Here is a 22,741-nt window from a genome sequence, read left to right as displayed (position 1 = left end):
TAAGCTAAGTTTGATGTGCAAATACTATTCCAGATTCTTGTACCTTTACATTTGCTTTTTCTCCAATTAGATCCTTTATTTTGACTTGCGTCGGATCGGTAAGATAAGACCGGAAGTGTGCTAACTCAGTTCCTCTAAAGCCAATTTCATTCAATATTTGTAACATAATATGGTGTGCCACAGTGTCAAACACCCGCACTAGGTCGATAAAATTACTATTATTTTAATTGTTAATTAATTTTTCAGTTAGCAGTTGTATCAGTACTCGTTTTTTTTTTTTTTAAGTGGTATATTGGATGCAAAATTTATATTTTTTAAGTGTTTTTAGCTTAATTTCAATACACTTTCCTAATATGTGTCCAGGCAGCTGAACAAAAAGTTACTTTAATTAACTGGAAATATATTAGAAATTGGTTTGTTCCTCAAAAACTGTTGGGCAATTTCAAGAACCATTTGTTTGTTTAGCAAGAACTATTTATTACATAATCTTCAAATATGCTACGCAAAACACAAGCATCGAAGTGTTTTTGATGAATTAATGTTCAGCAGTGTTCCCAAAATTAATTGTGTTAAATTTCAATATTTTCCAAGAAAAAAATCTATATTTTCCATATTTTCTTGTATCTTATTATCTAGTAAGTCTATTTGGTTAAATCCAGCTCAAATCGTATTAAAGTAACCAAGTACTGCCCAGTCCCATTTTAAGTCTGTTTATATGTCTGATTTTTTCTTTATACTATTAAAATAAGTTTGGCTAGAGTTAAAGAAAATTTTATTTTGTTTTAAGTTTTTAACCAATTTTGTACCATATCCATTCAAATAGAAAAGTTTACCTGTAAACTGCTCCTCCTACTATTGCTCCTAATTCCAGAATCCTTCCTGCTGGGAACGGAATTTTCATCCAGCATCGCTATACTAGAAAGTCTGCTCGGTATGTCAAATGAACGCTTAGGTCTGGCAATATTGCTCACTGTCACGGTTGCACTTCTAGCCCTAACATAAAAATAAATTAAGTACAATATAAGAATAGATAAATGGTTAATAAACACAATACCTTTCCAGCGGTTCCAAAATATCCAAATTAGGAGACCTTCCTCTCCTAGATCTGCTGCTGCCCGATCGATTTAACTGGAACAAATCGCCGTTAAAAGATCTTCCAAAGTTGCATCTATAGCTACCTAAAAATAATAAAACGTATTATGAAGTACTGTGAACTTCCTCACTATTTTTTTTTTGGATATAACCCAACGACATTAAATGGGGAAAAATGTACCATAAAGTACCTTTAACTAGTTTGCAATTTGAATATGAACCAACCTCCTCTGACGAATTCTGGCGTGTGCGAGTAGTCGAAGGCTCCAATGTCGCTTCGCGAATGGCTGATGTACGATTTTATGTCGATGGTCTCTTTACAGGCGGGATAGTCTTCGTATTTCGATGTAAGCGTTGCTAGTGAGTCCTTTTTTCCGTTTAAGGCACCGGTTTCGATTATCGTTGGAACCTATGCAAAATAACACTATAGTCGGCTCGTTTTACCCTAACACATAACGGATTATCTCGGGGTATAAGTGGACCGGTTAAACGATGAATTCCTTATCGCCGTATTATTCACTATTTATATTGAGTATCGGTTTGGACGACTGTTACCAGCGGTTTAAAGACATTTTTGGTTCTTAATGTAATATTGGCTATTATTTTAAAGGGTACTAATATTTTCTGTAAAGGAAATACTTTTTTATACATAAATAATTTGTTTTAATATTATTATTTATTAGTGTAACCTAATATTTATTATGATATAATAAGGTAAATAAGGGGTAGAATTAGGTTAAAAAAATTCTGAAAAAACCCAAATATAGTGCCGAAAAAATAGGTTAAAAGGATTATGTACCTGAAAGGTGATAATTTGCCTAATTGGACAAATAAATACTTTGGTGGTCTATACTTACATTCTATTCCTTTTGGTATTTTGAAGTGCTATCATCAGGCTATTAATTAAATTTACTTTGTGATTTTTTAATGGATTCGCAAGAAGACAAACATATTGCTAAATATCGGTTTCTATCTTCGGATGAACGTCGTTTAGTTTTAAAAGAACAAAATTATTTTAAAAAAAATAATATGGAGCCATTGACATCTGTTTTGGCAGTAAAGAAGCGGACATGTGATGCATGCCAGGATCTCTAGAAGCACTTTACATAAGATTTGCAATATGGAAGAAGAAGAACTGGACAAACCAAATAAAAGAATCCGTCGGCATCCAAAAAGTCTGGACCTACCCCAAACAATTAAGAGCCAAATTAGAACCATTATTTATAACACGTATAAAAGTAAACAACACGTGACGATGGCGATTTCGTTACAAAAAGACGAATATCGAACTGTGTGAACTTTCACATGTAGTGAGAAAAAGATGGAATTTTCTGAGAAAATATCTAAAAAATAAAAACTCGGAAGATCCCAAACAATTTGTGTTTCTAGACGAAACTTGGATTTTTGCCGAACTCATCAAAATCATCATGGCAAGATGGTAGCACGCAATGCTATCCCAGCGGCAGTTCTAGTTGTGGAAAAAGGTACACTTTGCTACATGCAGGAAATGACGACGGCTTTATCTGCGACGCTAGTTTGATTTTCTCTTCGACGAAAAAAACAGACGACTACCACGGAAATATGGATGCCGATATTTCTGAACATTGGTTTGATGAAAAACTCCTCAAACGGTTGGAAAATCCTTCTATTATAGTCTTGGACAACGCCTCATATCATTCCAGAGTAGAAGAGAAATTTCTTACTAGCAGTTGGAAGAAAGAGGAAATAAAAACGTGACTAGAGCAAAAAAATATTGCTTTATGACGATATCTACGAGGGTGGCCCCAGAAATACCCGACCCAAGAAAGAAGAGACGAAAATTTTGGAAAAAAATGTATTTATTTTTCAACATAATCTCCTTTCAGCTCTATACACTTTTCCCAGCGATGTTTTATAAGTTCGATACCCTTTTTATAATAAAAACTGTCTTGCGCCTCGAAATAGCCATTAACTGTAGACATCGCTTCTTCATCGTTGGAAAATCTTTGACCACTGAGCCAGTTTTTTAAGTTTGGAAACAGAAAATAATCTGAGGGGGCTAAATCTGGCGAATAGGGTGCATGAGGTAGCAATTGAAACTTTAATTCGTTAATTTTGGCCATTGCAATAACGGATTTGTGAGCTGGTGCATTGTCTTGATGAAACAATACTTTCTTCTTAACCAAATGCGGCCGTTTTTGCTTGATTTCTTCGCTCAAACGTTGCAATAAGTTCGCATAATACTCGCCGTTGATAGTTTTACCTTTTTCAAAATAGTCAATGAAAATTATCCCTCGCGCATCCCAAAAAACCGACGCCATGACCTTGCCTGCAGATGAAACGGTTTTCGCCTTCTTTGGAGCCGGTTCTCCCTTTTGAGTCCATTGTTTTGATTGTTCTTTTGTCTCAGGTGTGAAGTGATGGACCCATGTTTCATCCATGGTTATGAAACGACGGAAAAATTCTGCTTTGTTGCTATTAGATTTCGCTAAACCCTCAATTGAAACATCTTCACAACACTGTTTTTGGTCGAGTGTGAGCAAACGCGGCACCCATCTCGCACACAGCTTTCTCATGTCAAAATTTTCAGTTATTATGCGACGTACCGCACTTTTTGAAGTGCCTACTATGTCCGCTAGCTCGCGCACTTTCAGTCGATGATCATCCAGTACCACTTTGTGAATTTTCTTTAAAATTTCTGGAGTCGTCAGCTCATTTGGGCGACCACTGCGATGCTCGTCTTGGCAGCTCGTACGGCCTCGTTTAAACTCTGCTACCCAATATTTTACTGTTGTTAACGAAGGAGCAGACTCACCCAGAGTAGAATCCAGTTCAGCTTTTATATTGGTTGGGCTAAGGCCTTTCAAATAAAAGTATTGTATCACATAACTATGACCAATTTTCTCCATTTTCACAAATTCACTGAAAACGTTCACTATTGGATGGGTGCCAAACAAATACTAAACAACGTGGCGTCTTCAAACTTAAAACATATACTTTATAGATTGGATACTTTCTAATACACTGATATTTTTCAAACTACTACCGACATCTCTAGGTCAGCCGGGTACTTCTGGGACCACCCTCGTAAAAGCTGATTTGCTGCAGAGATGTAAAACGAACAGGTATAATAAGAAGTACGTGATCGATGAGATGGCTCTTAAATATGGGCATGAAGTCCTGCGATTACCGCCTTACCACTGCCAATATAATCCAATTGAGTTGATTTGGGGCATAGCAAAAAATTATTATGATAAGCACGCTTCCAAAACAACCGATGAAGCCAGTGTCCTTATGGAAAGAATCCTTACATCAAATAAAGGAAGAAACATGGAGAAAATGTATAAATCACACAGAAAAAAAATATAGCTGAAAACTATCAAACCGACCAAGTGATAGACGAGGTACGACCCCTAATTATACGCCCAGACGACTATTCAAGTAGTAATGAATCTAATTATTCCGACACTGACATATCTCCAAATCAGACTAAACTTAATTTAATGTATTTAATTTCAGACTAAACTTCCTTTAATGTTTATACTTTTGCTGCTCTGTTTATATTTTTTAACGTTTTTTTTTTTTCAATATAATAAGTCTTTTTAGCCTATTTAAGTCTTTTTTTATTATTTTAATAGAAAATAAAATATTATTACTTACATCCATAGAAATTAAAAAATTGTTCGAGAGCCGCTGGTTTCTTAACCGGGAAACTTTTATTACTTATGTGTTAGGGTAAAGCGTGCCGGCTATAGTAGGACTTCGTAAAAACAAAACAATAATTGCTAATGCAGAAAGGGAATATCTTACTTCATATTTATATGCCAACTTTCACTATGGTTATCTTGGAAATGATAGAATGTCGAGGCAAAATGAAAAACATACAGTCTCCCTCCACTCGTTTATTCTCCATATAGCTTAAAATTCCCAACGTGTTTCGGATTTAATATTATAAAGTTCAAGTATAAGTAAAAAAAATATTTATTCTCTTAAATCAGACAAACTAATGAATATCGCCCACTAGAATCTTTTATCTATTACTTGTGTTTACGCTCCTGCAGTTTTAAACTACAATTTATGCCTTTTTTGTTAAGTACTCTTAATTATTTGATGTGTGCCTCTATAACTTTTAATATGACCACCTTCGTTAATCTTAAAGCTAATTTTACCATTGGAATTTAGAAAGTAGTCTTGCCTCATATATTATTACAATTATTCTTAATGGTTTCATGGACCTATACTATAATATTTGTGTTTTGTTAAAGGGAACCAATTTTTTCATATAATTAGATGGTTAAGTTGAAAAGCGAAATTTGCTAGACTTCGCTTTTTTAATATTTTTTTGTAGTGTTACTTAACAAAGGCCAGATTTATTTAGTTAATAAGACTGACTCACTTGCTGATATCCTTCTTCGCTAGCGTCCGTCACCCCAGAAGCAAAGTCGACGTCGATTTCAGGCTTGCCGTCACAGGTGGTGCTCGTTTTCCGCATAAATTTCGGTATCTTCCAATTTCTGATTTTCATCGAATATTTCCCGGAACTGGCCGTTGACGTAGGCGTTTTGATGCTTTCTACGTTTGAACCGTCCGGGGGGTCTTGCTCATTTTCGGAATCTATTCGAACAAATTTAAAGTAACGTGTTAAGGGATTTAATTTGATAATTAGGGTATAGTAACAAATGTCGGAAATTTTTCCGACATTTCCAAATTGGCAACCCTACATCATACATATCCTTGTAAGGATCACTGTGACGATCATTTGTACGCAGACAAATGGTAGGAATTAGTGTACCTGATATTTCCGGAAGTGATTAAAATTCGAGCACATCAGTAAATTTTGGACTCTGGCTTTAATTTAAAATAACCAATATTACAAACGGTCGAATGAGTTACTAGTTAATTGCCACAGTTAAGGTTATTATATGGACGAAGGGTTTTAATGATTTGATGATTACGTTTTTGTTGTGGAGTAAAAATAGGAAAAAAGCAAGTTCGGTGCAAGTTGTAACAATTTCCTCAGGGTATTAACATAAATAAATGTAAAAACTATAGATCACATCAAAATAAATACTACAGATCACTCGACTCAATAAGCACGAAAAAGTTATATGACAGGTTATAGGAATTATTAAAAGCAAGGGACTGCAGCTCAGGAGATCCAGGAATTTATTAATTACGGTTTTATACTTAAAAAAAAAGAACGAGGTTCTACTTCAAAGAAAAAAGAAAAAGGATGAAAGAGGCAGTGAACAGAGTTGTACATAAAAAAGAGTTCATTCGTTAAGTGGCAAATGTACAAGATATATGACTCCGTGATAAATGAAGTGATACGTGAAGGAAGTAAAAGATACCGAAGCTCCCATCATATTAAATAATGTAGGATATCGACAAAATTCAGTTTTTAATGATCATCTTCATTAAATACTTAAATACGTACATTCGCTTGAGTCAGTGCTTGAAGAGTGTGCGTTCAAATAAGACATTAAATTTTCACATCTAGTTTTTTCAGGTGAAATATTTAAATGCGACATATTTCATTTACTTTTGAAGATAAGGGACAAGTTGTGAATACTTGCAACATCTTCGGGGTCATTTTGTGCGTGAATATTCTCAGCTTCAAGGACTTTTTCTTATAGGAGTTCCATAGCCAAACGTTGTGACCATTCAGAGTTTGCTTTTAGCTTATGCTGCCTTTATCAGGTTACTTGTAGTAATTTTTCATCTAATCAGCTCTTGAAGGTCATCCAGTGGCATAGATATTACTAGTTCAAAACAATTAAATCCTCTCCAAAATGAGGAATCTGGTCATTCCAAGCCTCAAATTTATAGCAAGGGTATTTCGGTAGAAGGAAAGACACAAATTCACACAAAAAAATTATATTTAGGAAAATTGGGAAGGCCAAAAGCAAAATAGTTTTGATGCTCTTAGCAGAGCTTCTACAGCAAGTTTCTATGTAGTAAACTTTAATAGTCTTGGATTTCTTTCAATTGTTGCTTTGAGAAATGTTTGACATTAATAAGTACGTCTCCTCTTATTCATTATACTAAACTTTGTCCAGGAGATACTGGCTATTAAATGGGATGGACACACCACTATACGTCTGTACAAAATCCTAGGATATATTCCTGAAGTCAAAATAACCGATTTAAAGCAACTTACCTTAGTCCAAAGTCGCTTCGTTTCCTAGTAATAGGGTGTTAAACTTAAAAAATAAACATCTATTCTATTTAATGTTTTTAACATTTTGCGACATACCACCTTGACAATTGGTACCTAGAGGTTTTTTTTGGTATGATAAACTCGAAAATGGGCGTCTTTTTACTGTGGCCGATAGAGGGCGCTTTACACTGCACTGTTGATGGTGTAAAATGGCCATAACTTTTTTGCAAGTGTGGTTTTTCTTTTTTTTTTTGTAAAGGAAATAATTTCCCTAACGCATTTGATTAAAAAGGTTATGCTTGTCAGAACCCGCTAAAATTAAACGTTTCCAAGACATTTCGTGTTTTAGTCTTCAATGCAATTTGGAGTGCCCTCTATTAAAGGCCACAGTAAAAAGATGCTCATTTTCGAGTTTCATTTGATCCAAATTTATAAGCAAACCATCGTTTATAAAATTTTCCATATTTATATTGTTATAATCTCTGAAAGTCATGGATTTTTTTATGAATTTAAATAAGTTAATGCATAGGTATTATTTTAGCACCCAAGAAATAGTTTTTTTTTTCATAAACAGCCGTCCCATACTACTCTAATTAATTTAATCTGATCTAGGTATAATAATTTATAAGTTGCTTACCTAAGATACTAGGCAGACTGCTCGCTTTAACAATACAAGAGTCGGGTGATAAAAAGTTTTTATTCTGGTTCGATTTGCTTATGTGGGAAGTATCACAGGAGAGTACTCGAGGTCTCGAGTGGGGCGAAAGGGAAGCGGCAGATGGCGGCGGCGACACGAACAATTGGAGTGAGTTCGCGTACTTTTGCCTGCCTTCGGACCGGATGCTGCCCTGGTACGACGGGCAGTGGTCAGTCTTTCTTCCGAGGATGAAAAACGTTTTCAGACCTAAAAAATTAAACAAATAATTACAATTGAACATCCCGAGTAGCACAAAAAAACCAGGGCGAAAGCCAGATTGACAATCAGACAGAATGCTGTATGTTCTCAAATTATCAGATTATCAAGTTTTGGCAAACTTGCAAAAATACTACAAAATCGCTCGTAAGTCATTAAAGCTAGAACCATGGTGTGCTTTTGGGATAGGTATAAGACCTGAGATCTTCTAACACTCTGGACATTATGAATCTAGTAAACATGAATTAATTATATTCGTTAGGTAGGGCGGAATCACTGGATAACACAGATAAAACATTTCCAGATTAATGGAATAGGGACCAGTTGCCATTGATTTTACCTCAAAAATTACTTTTTTAACATCTCACATAGCTATAATGACAGTTTTAAAATAAAAGGGTTACTTATTTTATTGCGTTTTACGTCACTTATAGCAAAAATCAATAAGTTTGAAGGTATTATATATAGTTTTAAAGGTATTATATTATATAGCAGAAGATTTGCAAGATAAGTATATTCTGTTTATATTTTTAGTTTATTTAATTTTACTTTAATTATCTTGATAACGGTAGTAGATATAACTACCGAAACGTTGGTTCAGATTAGGTATTTTTTAAAAAGTAGGTCTTCTCGTTGTTTTTATCGTTTTTTTTAATTTTAATATTCATGAAAAAGTTAGGTAGGATATTGAAAAGAAAAAACGAGCTCAGAGATTAATAGATTAAACCTGAGGCTCCTAGGTATAAAAAAATCTATTATACCCCAAGTAAATTATTGTATTTAAAACTTATTGAACTTAATTTAAATTAAGTATATCGAACGGTATCATTATAGATTTGAGTTTATATTTCTTTTAAATACGTGAATAAGTCTATTTTCTTCTTCTTTTCAATTTTTGAGCGTGTGAGATAGTAATTTCTAAATTGATTTTTGCTATAAGTGACGTAATACCAAATAAAATAAGTAACTCATTATGAATTCGTCACAACAATACAGATTTTACTTAAAATAAAACGGTAGGACAAAGTTAGTTTTCATTTGATTTAATTGTTGATCCAGCGGTGCCTTATTTGTAGAGAACTGTAAAAAAAGTGTGTGTTTATACTTTTAGGATCATTGAAAGGAGGACCAAAATTACTCTCTTTTCTATAAATAGTAAAATCATATATTTTGTTTTCCTCCATAATAACCGAGAGTCTCCATACGTATTTAGTGTGTTCTAAACTTCTTTTTTTTTCATACCTACATCGATGTTTGTTTGACTTTTGATTTGTTTGAAATATTCTCAATGCTGTAATATTTGAGTTTTTTTTTATTTAGTAAGAGACTTATTTTTTAATTTAATCATTGCTATTATGTTGTCAGTTTGCCACTTAGTTTAGTTTAGATATTCTGTTTTCCTATTTAGGGGAGTATGGCGAATATTGACCACTTAAGAAAAAATAATTTCTATTAATAATATATTAGGAATTGGGTCCTAATTTTTTTTAAGAAATATTAGTTTTGGGAATAGGAAAATAATGCATAAGTAGCAAAACATGTTTTAAAAAAGTTTAAGTTTTATTGAAAAAAAATGTGTTACCATATCTGGTCGATATTAACCGTTATGGGTTTAGTAATATCGACCACCTGGTCGGGTAATATCGACCGTGCAATATAAGACGAGAAAAACAGTATAAACGCCTATGTTTGCTTATAACGTTTAATAGGTATAAAATAAACATAATTCTGGAAAACAAATTACCTTATAAACTAAATAAACTTAAACATAATATACTCAAATAAACACTGAAAAATTACCACTTTAGGGTTGGCAAAAGTGACATATATACCCCTGTGTGATTTCCACCCCGGCACATTCAGCGTGCGAAGATTTTCCACAAGGACAGGTCACCCACCATTCCTTATCTTTTCCAAATTCCGTACATATGATGCATGGTTCAGTCGCTTCTTCCAGTTTTTGTACTTTCTTTGTATTCTTTTTTTCTTCGTTCTGATTACCACTGCTTATTATTTTCTTTTTGTGCCTTTAGCTTCTACTTCTTTCTTTCTGGCTTTCATTTTGTCCTTAACTTCCAATTCTTCTTTGTTGGGAGTTGAAGTAAAGAATTGAGAGTGCGCTTTCTTTCGGTTATTTTCTACCGATCGTAAAAAGCGTGGCATTGGTTGAATATCTTTAATTGAGATAGTTGTCTGGCTCGTTATCGGTGTCCTCATCGGTGAAAGAGATTAGACTTGCTTCCGAATCGCTGGAATCACTGTCACAGTTTTATTTTGCTGTGGCTTCTTGAACTGACACAATCCAGTTGGCCCTGGTTGAGGTTCGTTCATATCAGTAGTTGATGGGCATATGTTTTTTTTTCTTTGTCGATATTGTTATGTTTCTTGCCTAATGTTTTGTTTTTTTACTTTTTCTTGTGTTTCGTTTCCTTCCTCTTCTTCAATGACAACAAATTCTTCTTCATTTATTACCTCTCGATTAATTGGGAATATTCCTGTGGTCTCAAATCCTTTTACACCTTTTTCTATTGTAGTCGTTTTATTGTATGCTTTTTTAAATAATTCAGCAATATCTGTTTGATCAATTTTTTGATAATTTCGAGCCTTTAAAAAATAATCACACTCACGATTATACGCGGTTTTTAAGGCTCCAAAAAAGCAAACATCTAATGGCTGCAACCTGTGTGATGTGTGGGGAGGTAGAGTTACTATATCTATTCCATTTTCTCTACAAAAGTTGTAGACATTTAATGTGCAATGGCTGCAATGGTTGTCGATAATAAGTAAGACCCTATCATTAATTGAGCACTTAGTGTGTGTAGCAAAATGTTGAAGCCACTCCAAAAAGAGATCTTCATTGATCCACCCATTTTTAGAATTTTTGAAAATTCCATTTACTAGGCCATTTTTCGTAAGCTCATACTTCATTTTTGCTCTGCCAAATATAAACATAGGGGGAATATAGTCCCCCGCAGCACTCATGACACTAAGCACAGTAACTAGTTTGCCACACTCCCCACTCGTAATGGCGCCAACTTGACTTTGTCCTTTGACAGCTAGAATTTTGGGAGGAATATGAACAGAAGTTTTTCCAGTTTCATCTGCATTGTAAATGCGGTCAGCTCTGAATTTATGCTTTTTATACGCTTGAGAGAGATTCGTAAATAACAAATCAACTTCTTTCTTGTTAAATCCCTTAACTCGATTTAGCGATGTACTTTCAGGTCTTCTAAGGGAGATCTGAGGATGACGTTTTAAGAAACCATAATACCAATCATTGCCACATACTCCTTTTTCCTTGTTGAAGTTATTAGGTATATTATTAGATTGTGCAAATTGAAACGCAATTTTCTTGACTTGAAACCTAGACAACCCATAAAACATTTTAGACATTTCAATTATATACTGTCTGCCTTCCATGGCGCTTTTTTACATTATCAACTTTTCCCCTAAGATGGTCTTGTAGAGCTCCATAGGGCACATTATAGGTTCTGGCGGCCTTCCTTATGCCTAAAGTATTATTTTGAACGGCATTAATGGCTGACGTCATGTCTTCAATATTCCAGGAAGCTCGACTAGTTTTCCTGTGGTATTTAAAAGGCATGTTGAAACAAATCTATTAAGAGAAAAAAAAAACTTTGTTAATGATCGGGTAAAACCAACCAACGTCGGGTAAAACCGATCAGTATGGTCGATTTTACCCGACATTATAGTCTGATTACATTAACCTAACCTACAAAAAATCAAAAAGACTTACATGAAAAAATTTATACTTCAAAAGGTGTTATCTAAAATATAGTATCAAAAAAATGCCCTATTTTACAATGATTTTAACATATTTACCTATTTTGTGGGACAAAAATAATACATCAACACGCTGGAAAAACAACGTTAATTTACCACAGACCCTAAACATTAGATAAAGTGGTGGCCACAATACTGGTTTCTAGATTACGCAAGCGGTCATAGGTGTCGCTGTAGTAAAATTGTTTTAAAGGTTTTTTTAAATCAAAAATGGCCTGGTCGGTATTGCCCGTCTGGTCGGTTTTTCCCATATTACCCCTACATCATATACGGATAATTAATAATCGAGTTGGAAATGTGCTAAAAAAGTAAAATCTCAGATAAACCGCATGGATGACGACTATTCGGGCCTGAGGAAAGCCATTTTGGTCCCCATTACATAACAAAACCGCAGAAAACAAGTCATTGTTAGTAAACTCGCTTATGATAATAGCAAAATAATTAATGACTCACCAGAAACACATTCGCCTTCCTCTAACAAATATTCGTTGTTTAAAAACGTACTGGTCTTCTCCGAAATGTGTACCATTCCAGGTTTGCCGGTGCTTTCCATTTTATTCGCCAAAGTAACGTCGTTACTCCACACGTCAAACTTAAACCTCTTGGTACCGACGATGCCACATAACACCGTGCCAGTGTGTATGCCCACTCTCATATTAATACCCTCGTGTCTCTCTTGATCGAACTGCTTAATAGCTTGGATCATGCTCAATCCCATCTCTACGCAGCATTTGGCGTGATCCGGACGCGGTTTCGGACAACCGGATACGCAATAATAACAATCCCCCAAAGTGGAGATTTTCTCGCAAAAATGATTCTTACACAAATCGTCGAACCTTTGAAAGAGATTATTTAAGATGTCGACCAGTTCTTCGGCGGTTTTGTTGCTCGACATCTTGGTGAAGCCGACGATGTCCGCGAACAGGATGCTCACGTCGTTCATTGTGTCCATGTTGAACGGCCTGAAGAGGGATCGTAGGTCGTTGTTTTCCGATTCTGCGGACGGTCTCCTAAAATGTACGAGTCAGTTTTTTAGGTTATGTCTGCATAATATGGTAAGTAAACGGCAAATTATAAAACACTTCTTTTTGAAATTCAGATTGCCACATGGCTGCCTAAATGGTGTGACGTCATAAGTTAGTTCGAAATTTTCGGCTTTGGAAATTTTGAACGAATCGAACGGAAACGATACAGTGTGGGTCAGCCAAATGGAATAAATTAGCTAATTGGTTTTTATAGTTGCGCATTTTTTTTCATAAAAACTTTTTATACAGGCAGTATCAGATAACGGTGGCCAATACCAACTTGCTTAGTTGAACTATTGCTAGTTAAACATAACACCCTTTATGTTAATTAATTTTTAGATTCCTCAGATCATTTTAGACATATTTTGTATACAATGTCCTATACCTATATTTGACTGTTTCCGAAATATTATGTAAAATTCGGAAAGCAGGCAAATAACACAATGGACATTCGACACACTCCCGAAGCGACTCCGCGAGCGCCCGAACAGGGTGACCTCGACACATAACACACCGCTCGGAAATACTCGATTATGTTGAGACGAGAGAGACAACAAATCGGAAATCACTTACCAGAATACGTACCGAAAAAACCTTTCGAGACATTGAATTATCGGGGTTGCCAGCGCTATTATTTTACAGGTAATATACTATTTTTTTAGGTGATCGAATAGTGATACCACTCGATAAATCGTTAAAAAAAATAATTAAAAAACAAAACTAATTTCAATAGCTGTCTTATTATTTTTTTTAGTATATATTTCATATTTAAATTGCAGTTTTCAAGTCTTGGCTCTTGACATGGTTGGCTTGGTATGGTTGGGTTGAGTTGTATTGGGCTGAGCTGGGTTGGTAGTGATTTTTTTTTATATAAAAATGCGCTGGGTGCAAAAAGGACCTGTTGGGTGAATAATCATTTTTCATAAGAAAAACTGATTGCGCAAAAAAAAAACGAACAGGAGTAAAATTTTAATATTTTTTATTTTCTTTTTTCAAATGATTGAAAAATGATTGAGTCTCCGACAACGAATTTATAATAAATACGACATACATTAACTTTTGTAACTGTTTAATTTTTTAAATTCGTACAAAAAAACGGCGTTCGATAGGATAGTAAACTGTTACGCCAGGGGTAATTATTTAATATAGTCACTTTTTTTTTACCGATTTAAAAAATATTAAATTGAAATTTTTGGTCTCCGACAATGAAATTATGATGAATACGACATTCACTATCCTATGTACCTGTCTTTTTTTTAATCTTGAAAATGGGTAGTCGATAAGATAGTCAACTGTTACCGTAATTTGTATACATTCCAGCCCTGACAAAACTCAACACTATGAGTGAAAACTTGGCTCAATCTAAATAAGGCTGTAATATATGATATTCTCTAAGAACCTGTTTCTTTTCATACTTATAAATATTATTAACTAATAACTCATTGCACTTTTTTACGACACCAATTCAGAAATAATGTTAGTCACAAATTACTTGACAGCAATAAGTGTGTGTATAAGTAAATTAAAAACTGTATAGTCTATTACAGTCCTTTTGGTTATTCAGTATGTTATATTTAAGCTGACAGACTATAGTTTATATTTCAAATATCCTCGGAGGCATATGACTTCATGAAAATCATCCAGTTTCTCCAGCATATTATCCTAAATTGCACTTTTTCAAGTTGATTAATCAAAAGTAGTAAATATAAACACTATCACCACACCTATGCAAGTCAAATGGAACTTTGTTTGCCACAATTTTTAATGAAAAACATGCTTCCACAAGGTGAAAAACTTGCACTTTCCCAAGTGACGTTATTTTTTACGTACTTTTTTTTGGCGTCAAATTCCTCTTCACTTCGCAATAAGTATAATGCAGGTATTTAATGTTCTACGAAGAAGAATCACAGGATAGGAGGCCAAGTAGTAAATTACACAAAGTTAGTTATAGTGTTTATTAATCAGTATCAGGAAGTATCATCCCAGGTTCTTTGTAGTTATATCTTAAAGCTTCAAATATACTGAAGAACTCACAACTCACAAATTAATAACTTTGGCAAACTATCGATAAATATAAACTAATTATTGTAAGCACGACTCGAATGTAAACAAAATAATATACCTATACCTAACCCTATTTTGTGTTAGATGACAACACTACAGCTATTCGAATAAAAATTGGCTGACGTGTAAATGACCTAACCGATCATACTCGAACGTTAAAAATATTTCGCGGGTATTGTGTCGAATGTCCATTATGTCGAATGACGATTGTGTCGAATGCACCCGTCTCTAAAATTCAAAACATTTAGTAAAGAAAATTATTTATTTCCGAAAATTGTTACAACATATTCAAAAACTTATACATAATACAAATCTAAACAATAATGTCAATGTAGGAGATGCTCAAAAACACCCTACCCGTAAATAGAAATTTCTTCTAACATTACTCAACATCTCAGGTGTGATCGATCTAATTGCCAGGGTTATTCGTCTTCATAAGTCAGCTAAGTCAGTGGGTTTAGTTATGTATACAACAGTTTTCACATATCCCCATAAGATCGGGAGACCGTGCTGACCATTCCATCGATCCTCGCCTCCCTATCCACCGATCTGGAAATATTTGGTTGAGGTACTGCCGGACATTTATTTGGTAGTGGGGTGGTGCTCCAGGATACACGTTGGCCAACGTTGGCACTACATTATTTTGAAGCAATTCTAAATAATTATCGCCATTCAAATTGCCCTCAACAAAAAAAGGGACCTATGATCTGATCTTCAATAATTGCTGCCCACACGTTAACCTTTTCAGGGTATTGAGTATTGTCTTCTCTCGTCGAGCGAGGATTTTCCTTGGACCAATAGCGGCAATTTTGACGATTGGCATGACCGTGAAAGACCGAGTAAAGGTGCGCTCACCAGAAAACATAACATGTTCTAATTGGATCACATTGTTGTCTAACATTGCCATCATTTGTTCACAAAAATACTGTCTTTCTTACAAAAAATTGTCTTCCGTGAGCTCCTGGGTGGGTATAATTTTATAGGGGTGCATTTTGTTTTCTTTTAATATTCTAATAACTGATGAATAGCTAATATCGAGTACTGGGGCTGCTTTCCGAGTAGATGTACGTGGGTGTTCCTCAAACTCAAGCATAACAGCCAATTTGGTATCCTCACTTATTGCATTGGCAGCTGCTTTTTTTACCTGCCTAACATGGCCCAGCTCGCGGAATTGCTTTTCTATTTTACTAATTGTCCCTTGGGTTAAAGGCGGAAAATTTGGAAATTTTTCGTGAAATAAGCGGGCTACTTCCATTTGCGGCCGTGTATTATCTCGATAGCCAATCATCTGTAGAATTGTTATTTTGTGCATTTCTGTTAAATGAACCATTTTTCTGGCTTGTAGTTAATGAAATTCAAACGACTATAGCACTGACGACTACTTCTGTCATCCAACATAAGTCAACATTAAGTCTGGCATTTTAAACCAAAGTAAACAACAATTTTTAGTTTTTTTTATTCTCATATCAATAAAAAGGAATGCTGAAATAGTTTTTGCTTGCTTTATCATTACCAAGACCTAAATGGGCAAGAAGTATTAAGTGAGTTGTATATCTGATGTTACTTTTTGAATTTTACTTAATATTTACGAAACAGTCAAAGATACAGAGGTACAGGACATTGTATACAAAATATGTCTAAAATGATCTGAGGAATCTAAAAACTAATTAACATACAGGGTGTTATGTATAAACTAAGCAAGTTGGTATTGACCACCGTTATCTGATACACCCTGTATAAAAAGTTTTTATGAAAAAAAATGCACAAATATAAAAACCAATCGACGTGTTCGACCATTTTTTCCAACACGCTCCCATCTATTTGACGATATTGACAGTCTATACCTTTTGACGATGCTAAGCTGTTGGATGTATTTGAGCAAATAAAGAAGTATTATTTATTAGCTAATTTATTCCATTTGGCTGACACACACTGTATAGTTTGCCTAAAGTATAATTCATAAAGTCAGTTGAAAAGTTGGAGATAACCAAATTTTATGTTGGGAGCATTACGTCACATGACCACTTTACCAAATATACCTGGCCATAGACTTAGTCTTGTTCAGCATTCTTTCTCGTATGTTATTCAAAATTACTTAATAGTGAAATGTTTCTGTCAACTTAACCTGTAATTTATTTAAGTAAAAATTTAAAAATTACTTACTGTCAAAATATTAATATATAATTACTCTCGTTGGAATTATACATAAATACCTAAATATGGCATATTGCTCACCTGTTAAAACTCTCATCCTCGTTTAATAACCAATAGGCTACACTAGGTGGCATCAGTGAGTGTATCATGTTCTCTTTCAGTCTTTTCTCTAATTCCAGCTGCCTCCTCACCAGCAAACTTTGGCCGACCTTCATGAAAGTTTGCCGCATTCGTATATTGCTCATCAAATAAATGTGCAACCCGATTAGATGAATGGCAATATGGGATAATATCTTTGTAAAAATAGTCAAGACGGTCTCCTCCATGTCCGGCATCGATGTATAGACGACGCTGGTTAAACACTCGAAGGACACCGAGTAAATTATAGCTAAAGTTAAGGCCATATAAAGCTTTAGGGGTATCAAAGTGTAAATTAATATCAACAGTTGTGTAGAGTGACAAAATAGTCCTCGTTGGGAGATGATAAGAAATACTAAGGAGAATGCGACCGAACTCAACGCGTAAGACAACGAGATGGTCTGCATGTGAAGTTGAAATATCTTAGTGTAAGTAAGTAATAGAACAAGTATGTTGTATAGTAGGAGTATGAAAAAGAGTATGTATTTGATAGAGAAGTTTTTGAATTCCGTAAGTAGTCCTTGAAGTAAGACGTACGTCAACCAGATGGCGGCTATGCAGATTGTATACCATACTGCATACCTGAAACAAAGGAAAAATAAGAGGGTAAACTAGGTCATATAAAGAGTGTTCTTATTTTGTACGTATTTAAGCCTTTGTGTGGGTTTTCAGGGAAATTAAAATTGAGATACTTCCTCCATCTTCTTCTATTCTGATACGTGAAAATGAGGTCGAGGATTTACTGAGTGGCCTTACAGATCACCAGATTCAAGGTCTTTAAATTGTTTTATGGGGATTTTTAATATCTAAAGTTTATAACACTTTAACGATTTAGAATGCTGCTACTAAACTGATCAAATTGGATCAAAATTGATACAAATTGTTTTTTGTATCTTAACAAAGCACTTAGAAAGGACGGAAAGAGTCAATATGTCAACCGATAAAGCACTAATATTAAAAATTTAATAACATAACGGCTCTAATTGCCTGGAATAAAAACAAAACTCTTCCAGGCAGTCGAAAACCAGAGGGTAAAAAAGAAAGGTGATTATAATGGAGCATAAATTTTCCCCTACCATCTATTAAAAACAATCCAATGAAATTTCAGCATTAAAACATTTTAGAGGGTAAGAAACAAACTTGGGTCTATCTTTCTTTGGTGTCAATTTTTCATCCCCCCTATAACATTTTTCTTAATCAAATTAATTTTTTTGAAACTTCATAAAAATTGAGTCTGAACCTTCTCCTATGGCCTAATAGAAAGAATTTAATCATGTAAATACCTGAAAATCCTGTATACTGTAACTCAAATGCCATTTAAATGGTGAGAAACAATTTCGAAGTTGGCGCCTTCAACATTTATTCAAAGCCAATTTTCAACCTTCTATAACTTTTTGCCTAACCAATTGATTTTCATGAAATTTAGTGGATAATGGACCCTAAGCCTTCTATCGCATAATATAAAGAATTTAATTCAACTGTAACTCTAAGGCCATCCAAAAGGTAGGAAAAACAAACCAATCTTGAAGTTTGCGCGTTCATCATTTTTTCAAAGTCAATTTTTTACCCCCTTTAACTTTTTGCGTAATGAATTGATTTTCATAAAAATTGGTGATAATGGAGTCTGAACCTTTTCCTATCGCCTATAAGAAATAATTTAATCCAACTGTAACTCTAACGCCATTTAAATGGTGAGAAACTATCTCGAAGTGGGTGCATTCACCATTTTTTGAAAGCCAACTTTCAACCCTTTATAACTTTTTTCGCAGTCAATCGATTTTCATGAAAATTGGTGCTGAAAGAGCCTAATCCTTCCCCCATTAAAAACAAAAAAAAACATTCATGTCTTAACTTTAAGACCATTTAAAGGGTAAGAAACGAACTTAGGTCTAAATTTCTTTGCTGCCAATTTTCCGCCCCCCAATAACTTTTCTCCTAATTAAATGAACTTCATGAAAATTAGTGATAATGAAGACTAAACTTTCTCCTATTTACTAATAGAAACAATTCAATCCAAAATAACTACCTGAAATAAAAAAACACATTTTTAAAGGTAGTCGAAAACCAGAGAGTAGATGAGAAAAATAGATGAGAAAACCAGAAGGTAAATGGTAAAACCAGAGGCTAAACGGGATCAACTGTCTGGAATAAAGACAAAACTCTTACAGGGAGTCAAAATGATTTTTTATTAAAAGTTTTAGAGAAAACCAGAAGATAAATGGGATCAATTGAATAGAATAAAGACAGGTTGAATAATTTGGGACTTTGTAAAGGAACTTCTCCTGAACGCTTTGCTGTTGGTTTCATTAAGATTCCCCCTAGTAGTTTTGGGTAAATATGGGTTTTTATATCCACTGAATCATTTTGGACCTTTAAGGAAGTTCGTAAAGGAGTTTCTTCTTAATGTTCTACTGTTTGTTTCAGTACGGATTCTCCAGCAGTCTTGGAGAAATTTGAATCGAGACCGTACTGTATAAAATCATGCGTATTACACATGAAAATGTGAAATCATGTTCGTGCCGAGGTTTAATCCCTGATAACTACCTGAAATTATATATTATTTGCCGTAAAACGAAAACTCACTGTGTTTATTTTCGCTTAGAGATAAAATACATGATCCTTGTTTCTGACGGACGGAAGGTGTTTTAACGGGCAAAAGTTAATAAAGTAATTATAACTTAGCGGGCTTCATTAAGGCTACCACTTTGTAAGTTCCCCGGAACTAGGAAATTCTGAATTTATTAAAGTATTTGTCAACTTACCTGAATTTAAACCTATTGTGATTGAACGCGCTCTTTTTGTACTGGTCTTCGAGTATTTCAGAGTCGAAGGTGGGGTCCCACCAGGACTTTTGGGACGCCCTCTCGAAAGGCATCGGAAAAAATTTACCCCAACATCTAAAAAAAAAAAAAAAACAAAATGTGTAATTTGACCTGAATACTGAAATTTACTATCTGGATCTTTTGATAATGGTGTTTTTCTTACGTAATTTACTCGATTATTTTTTTTATATTGATTTAATTGTCTCGTTGGACCGAAATAAACTTTAGCATTCAAAGTTCGTACCATCCAGACAGGCGATATATCAACAAAATTAGGTAACAAGTAGTGAAAAACGATTGAAAATAATCAATACATCAATAAATAAATGTCATTATAATTTTATTTTAAGCGAATAAGGTATGACGTGATAGGTATACTCGGTGTGAGCCGAATATGGTAAAGACATTTGGTTAAATAAGCGATATTATTTTTTGTTTTTATATGGGACTCGATGTAATCCATCATTTTGAATGTGCTGCAGCCAGAATAAAAACATTATTTAAAAAAAAATACTGGAGTAAATGCCATTTGCATTAAATTCCTGAAGGAATTCGTGGAGCAGAAATTGGGTTGAAAATGTATGATACCATGGTAAAAATGAAACTTTAATGATGTATTTAGACCCTATTTAATTATTGTGCAACAAGGTGAGTATATATAATTAAAAAATCATTAGGAATCCAATTTGCAATAAAGCGATAATAGATTGTAGCTTAGCTGATGATAAAAGGGTCATTAATCATACAATTTACAGCATATTATCTGATAGAAGGAGGACCGAAATTAATTTTTTGGCCTGTCTACTTTATAATCTGATGATGGATTGAAAAATGGAAAACGTTTCGAAATTTTTAATGAAGTAAAGTTGAAGCTGAAGATGACGGTGAAGATTAAAATGAAAACAAAGACAATGATAATAATGAATTTGTTGAATATCTTAAAATTCTGCACAGGTTCCACCATATCCCCGACAAAAATCACTCAAATATTAATGTCCTAAATAAAACAAATTCCTACCTGCTATCAGACTTTTTTTCCCATTAAAACATAATTTTGGGGGGACTTAATGGAGGCAATTTCAGGTAAACTCATAAAAACGATTTTACTCTCTAGTTCAATAAGCGATTTAATTAATTTTTCATATTTATAACAAAATTCCGAGCGAATAACACTCGTAACGAGTATACGCAAACAAAATGGTCGGCCGCTGCTGCGCTAATTCCACGGCAAACAGAAATTTTTCTATAAAATGCGGCAATAAAAATTTTAAATTTAGAAAGTATATAAATATCATTTTTAGTGTGGACGTACGATAACAAATAAATGTCAACTTTGAATTAGGTGCCTTTAATTTCGAAAATCAACATCACGAGTGGGTTTAAATTTTTAAAATGAAAACTATTGATTATTGAGTCAAATAAGTAAATAGAAAAAGAGCCAAATGGAAAATCAGAGGAAGGAGAGAAGAAACATGAAAATAAAGCATGCAAGAACGTGCAACGGATCATCTGTCACTCTGGACTTTGTTCTCCCTGGAGATTTTGGCAGCAAAACCAGCAGCAGTTAAATACCTTGAAAAGAAGTAGGAAGATCTTACAAGAACTAGTTCAAGTCAGATGCCAGCAACCACATGTATGAAGCTTGTATGGTGAAAATCGGAATCGTCTGTCGTCCATCTTGCTTGGCAAAATTGACAGGGAGCTGACATACAGATCATCATTTGTCATTGTCAAACCATTTGAATTTGTTTTTCATTTCAATGAATGCAATACAAGGAACTTGGAAAGATTAACCCTGGTTCCACGTTTTTACATTAGGTGTAAAGGTGCTAGCTTATCTCATCCTTCTCTTAATGAAATAAAGTATTTCGTGGCAGAATATTCAAACTTTTCAAAGGAAATTCTAACTTGAGGCAACGTTGAAACCTCGGAGTTCATACTCAAAAAAACCACTGAAAATTAAATGTATTTTGTTCAATGGAGGTACTGACAGGAATCTAGAGCTTAGATTTCTAGAGCCTCCTCCAAAATTATCAAAGGTCAAAGAACTTGGAAATGCTGTAGAAAGTGACAATTATGTTTTCAATTGAAAACCAAACATATTTCCAAATCTCTGCTAGAAAAGCAACCTATAAATCGCATGGCTCTATTAGACATGTAATCAATAGGCTGACAAAAAATAGGTAAGTTTTTATTGGTATTCAAACTTATTCAAGAAAACAAATGACATAAAACGGATAAAAAAGCTGAAACTTTGATTAGTTTAATGAATGAATGGATTGGCTGCAGCCTGCTGTTTCTAAATAGTGAAAAATCAACTTTTGCCGGATACTCAGATTGTGCTAACCATCAATCCTGCAACTGAGATGTTAGTATAGAATCAGTAAAAAAATGTATTATCAGAGTATATAGATAACTGGTTGAATCGATTTTAATATATTGCTTGAGTGTCTGGGGCAATGTGACTAAAAAAAGACTATCAAACCTTTGGAACTTACTTAAAAAAGAATTTTAAAAATTGCGTTATTTAAACACAAATGTTTCTTAAGAGATGATTGATTTCTAGAAGAAAACGTCCTTAATGTACACA

The 22,741-nt window shown here is 34.1% G+C and overlaps 1 protein-coding gene across 3 annotated transcripts in view; it reads right to left on the bottom strand.

Annotated features, from left to right (window-relative positions):
- LOC126744753 (adenylate cyclase type 9-like) overlaps nucleotides 1-22,741 on the bottom strand; it is a 51,987-nt gene that overhangs the window by 20,432 nt on the left and 8,814 nt on the right. For 2 of the 3 annotated variants that reach the window (XM_050452306.1, XM_050452307.1), the window contains exons 3-10: nucleotides 20,092-20,226; nucleotides 17,273-17,911; nucleotides 12,402-12,958; nucleotides 7,869-8,135; nucleotides 5,468-5,685; nucleotides 1,318-1,501; nucleotides 1,055-1,178; nucleotides 834-993 (exon numbers count right to left, since the gene is read on the bottom strand). In XM_050452306.1, the coding sequence (XP_050308263.1) occupies nucleotides 834-993; nucleotides 1,055-1,178; nucleotides 1,318-1,501; nucleotides 5,468-5,685; nucleotides 7,869-8,135; nucleotides 12,402-12,958; nucleotides 17,273-17,911; nucleotides 20,092-20,226 (2,284 nt within the window). Of the gene's footprint in view, nucleotides 1-833; nucleotides 994-1,054; nucleotides 1,179-1,317; nucleotides 1,502-5,467; nucleotides 5,686-7,868; nucleotides 8,136-12,401; nucleotides 12,959-17,272; nucleotides 17,912-20,091; nucleotides 20,227-21,169; nucleotides 21,264-22,741 lie in introns of those variants that run through there. The other variant, XM_050452308.1, reaches the window with a different exon arrangement.

Source organism: Anthonomus grandis, chromosome 14 (genome assembly GCF_022605725.1).
Source record: "Anthonomus grandis grandis chromosome 14, icAntGran1.3, whole genome shotgun sequence".
Lineage (NCBI taxonomy): Eukaryota > Metazoa > Arthropoda > Insecta > Coleoptera > Curculionidae > Anthonomus > Anthonomus grandis.
Note: the sequence above shows the minus strand (reverse complement) of the source record. Positions and strands in the feature narration are given on the sequence as shown.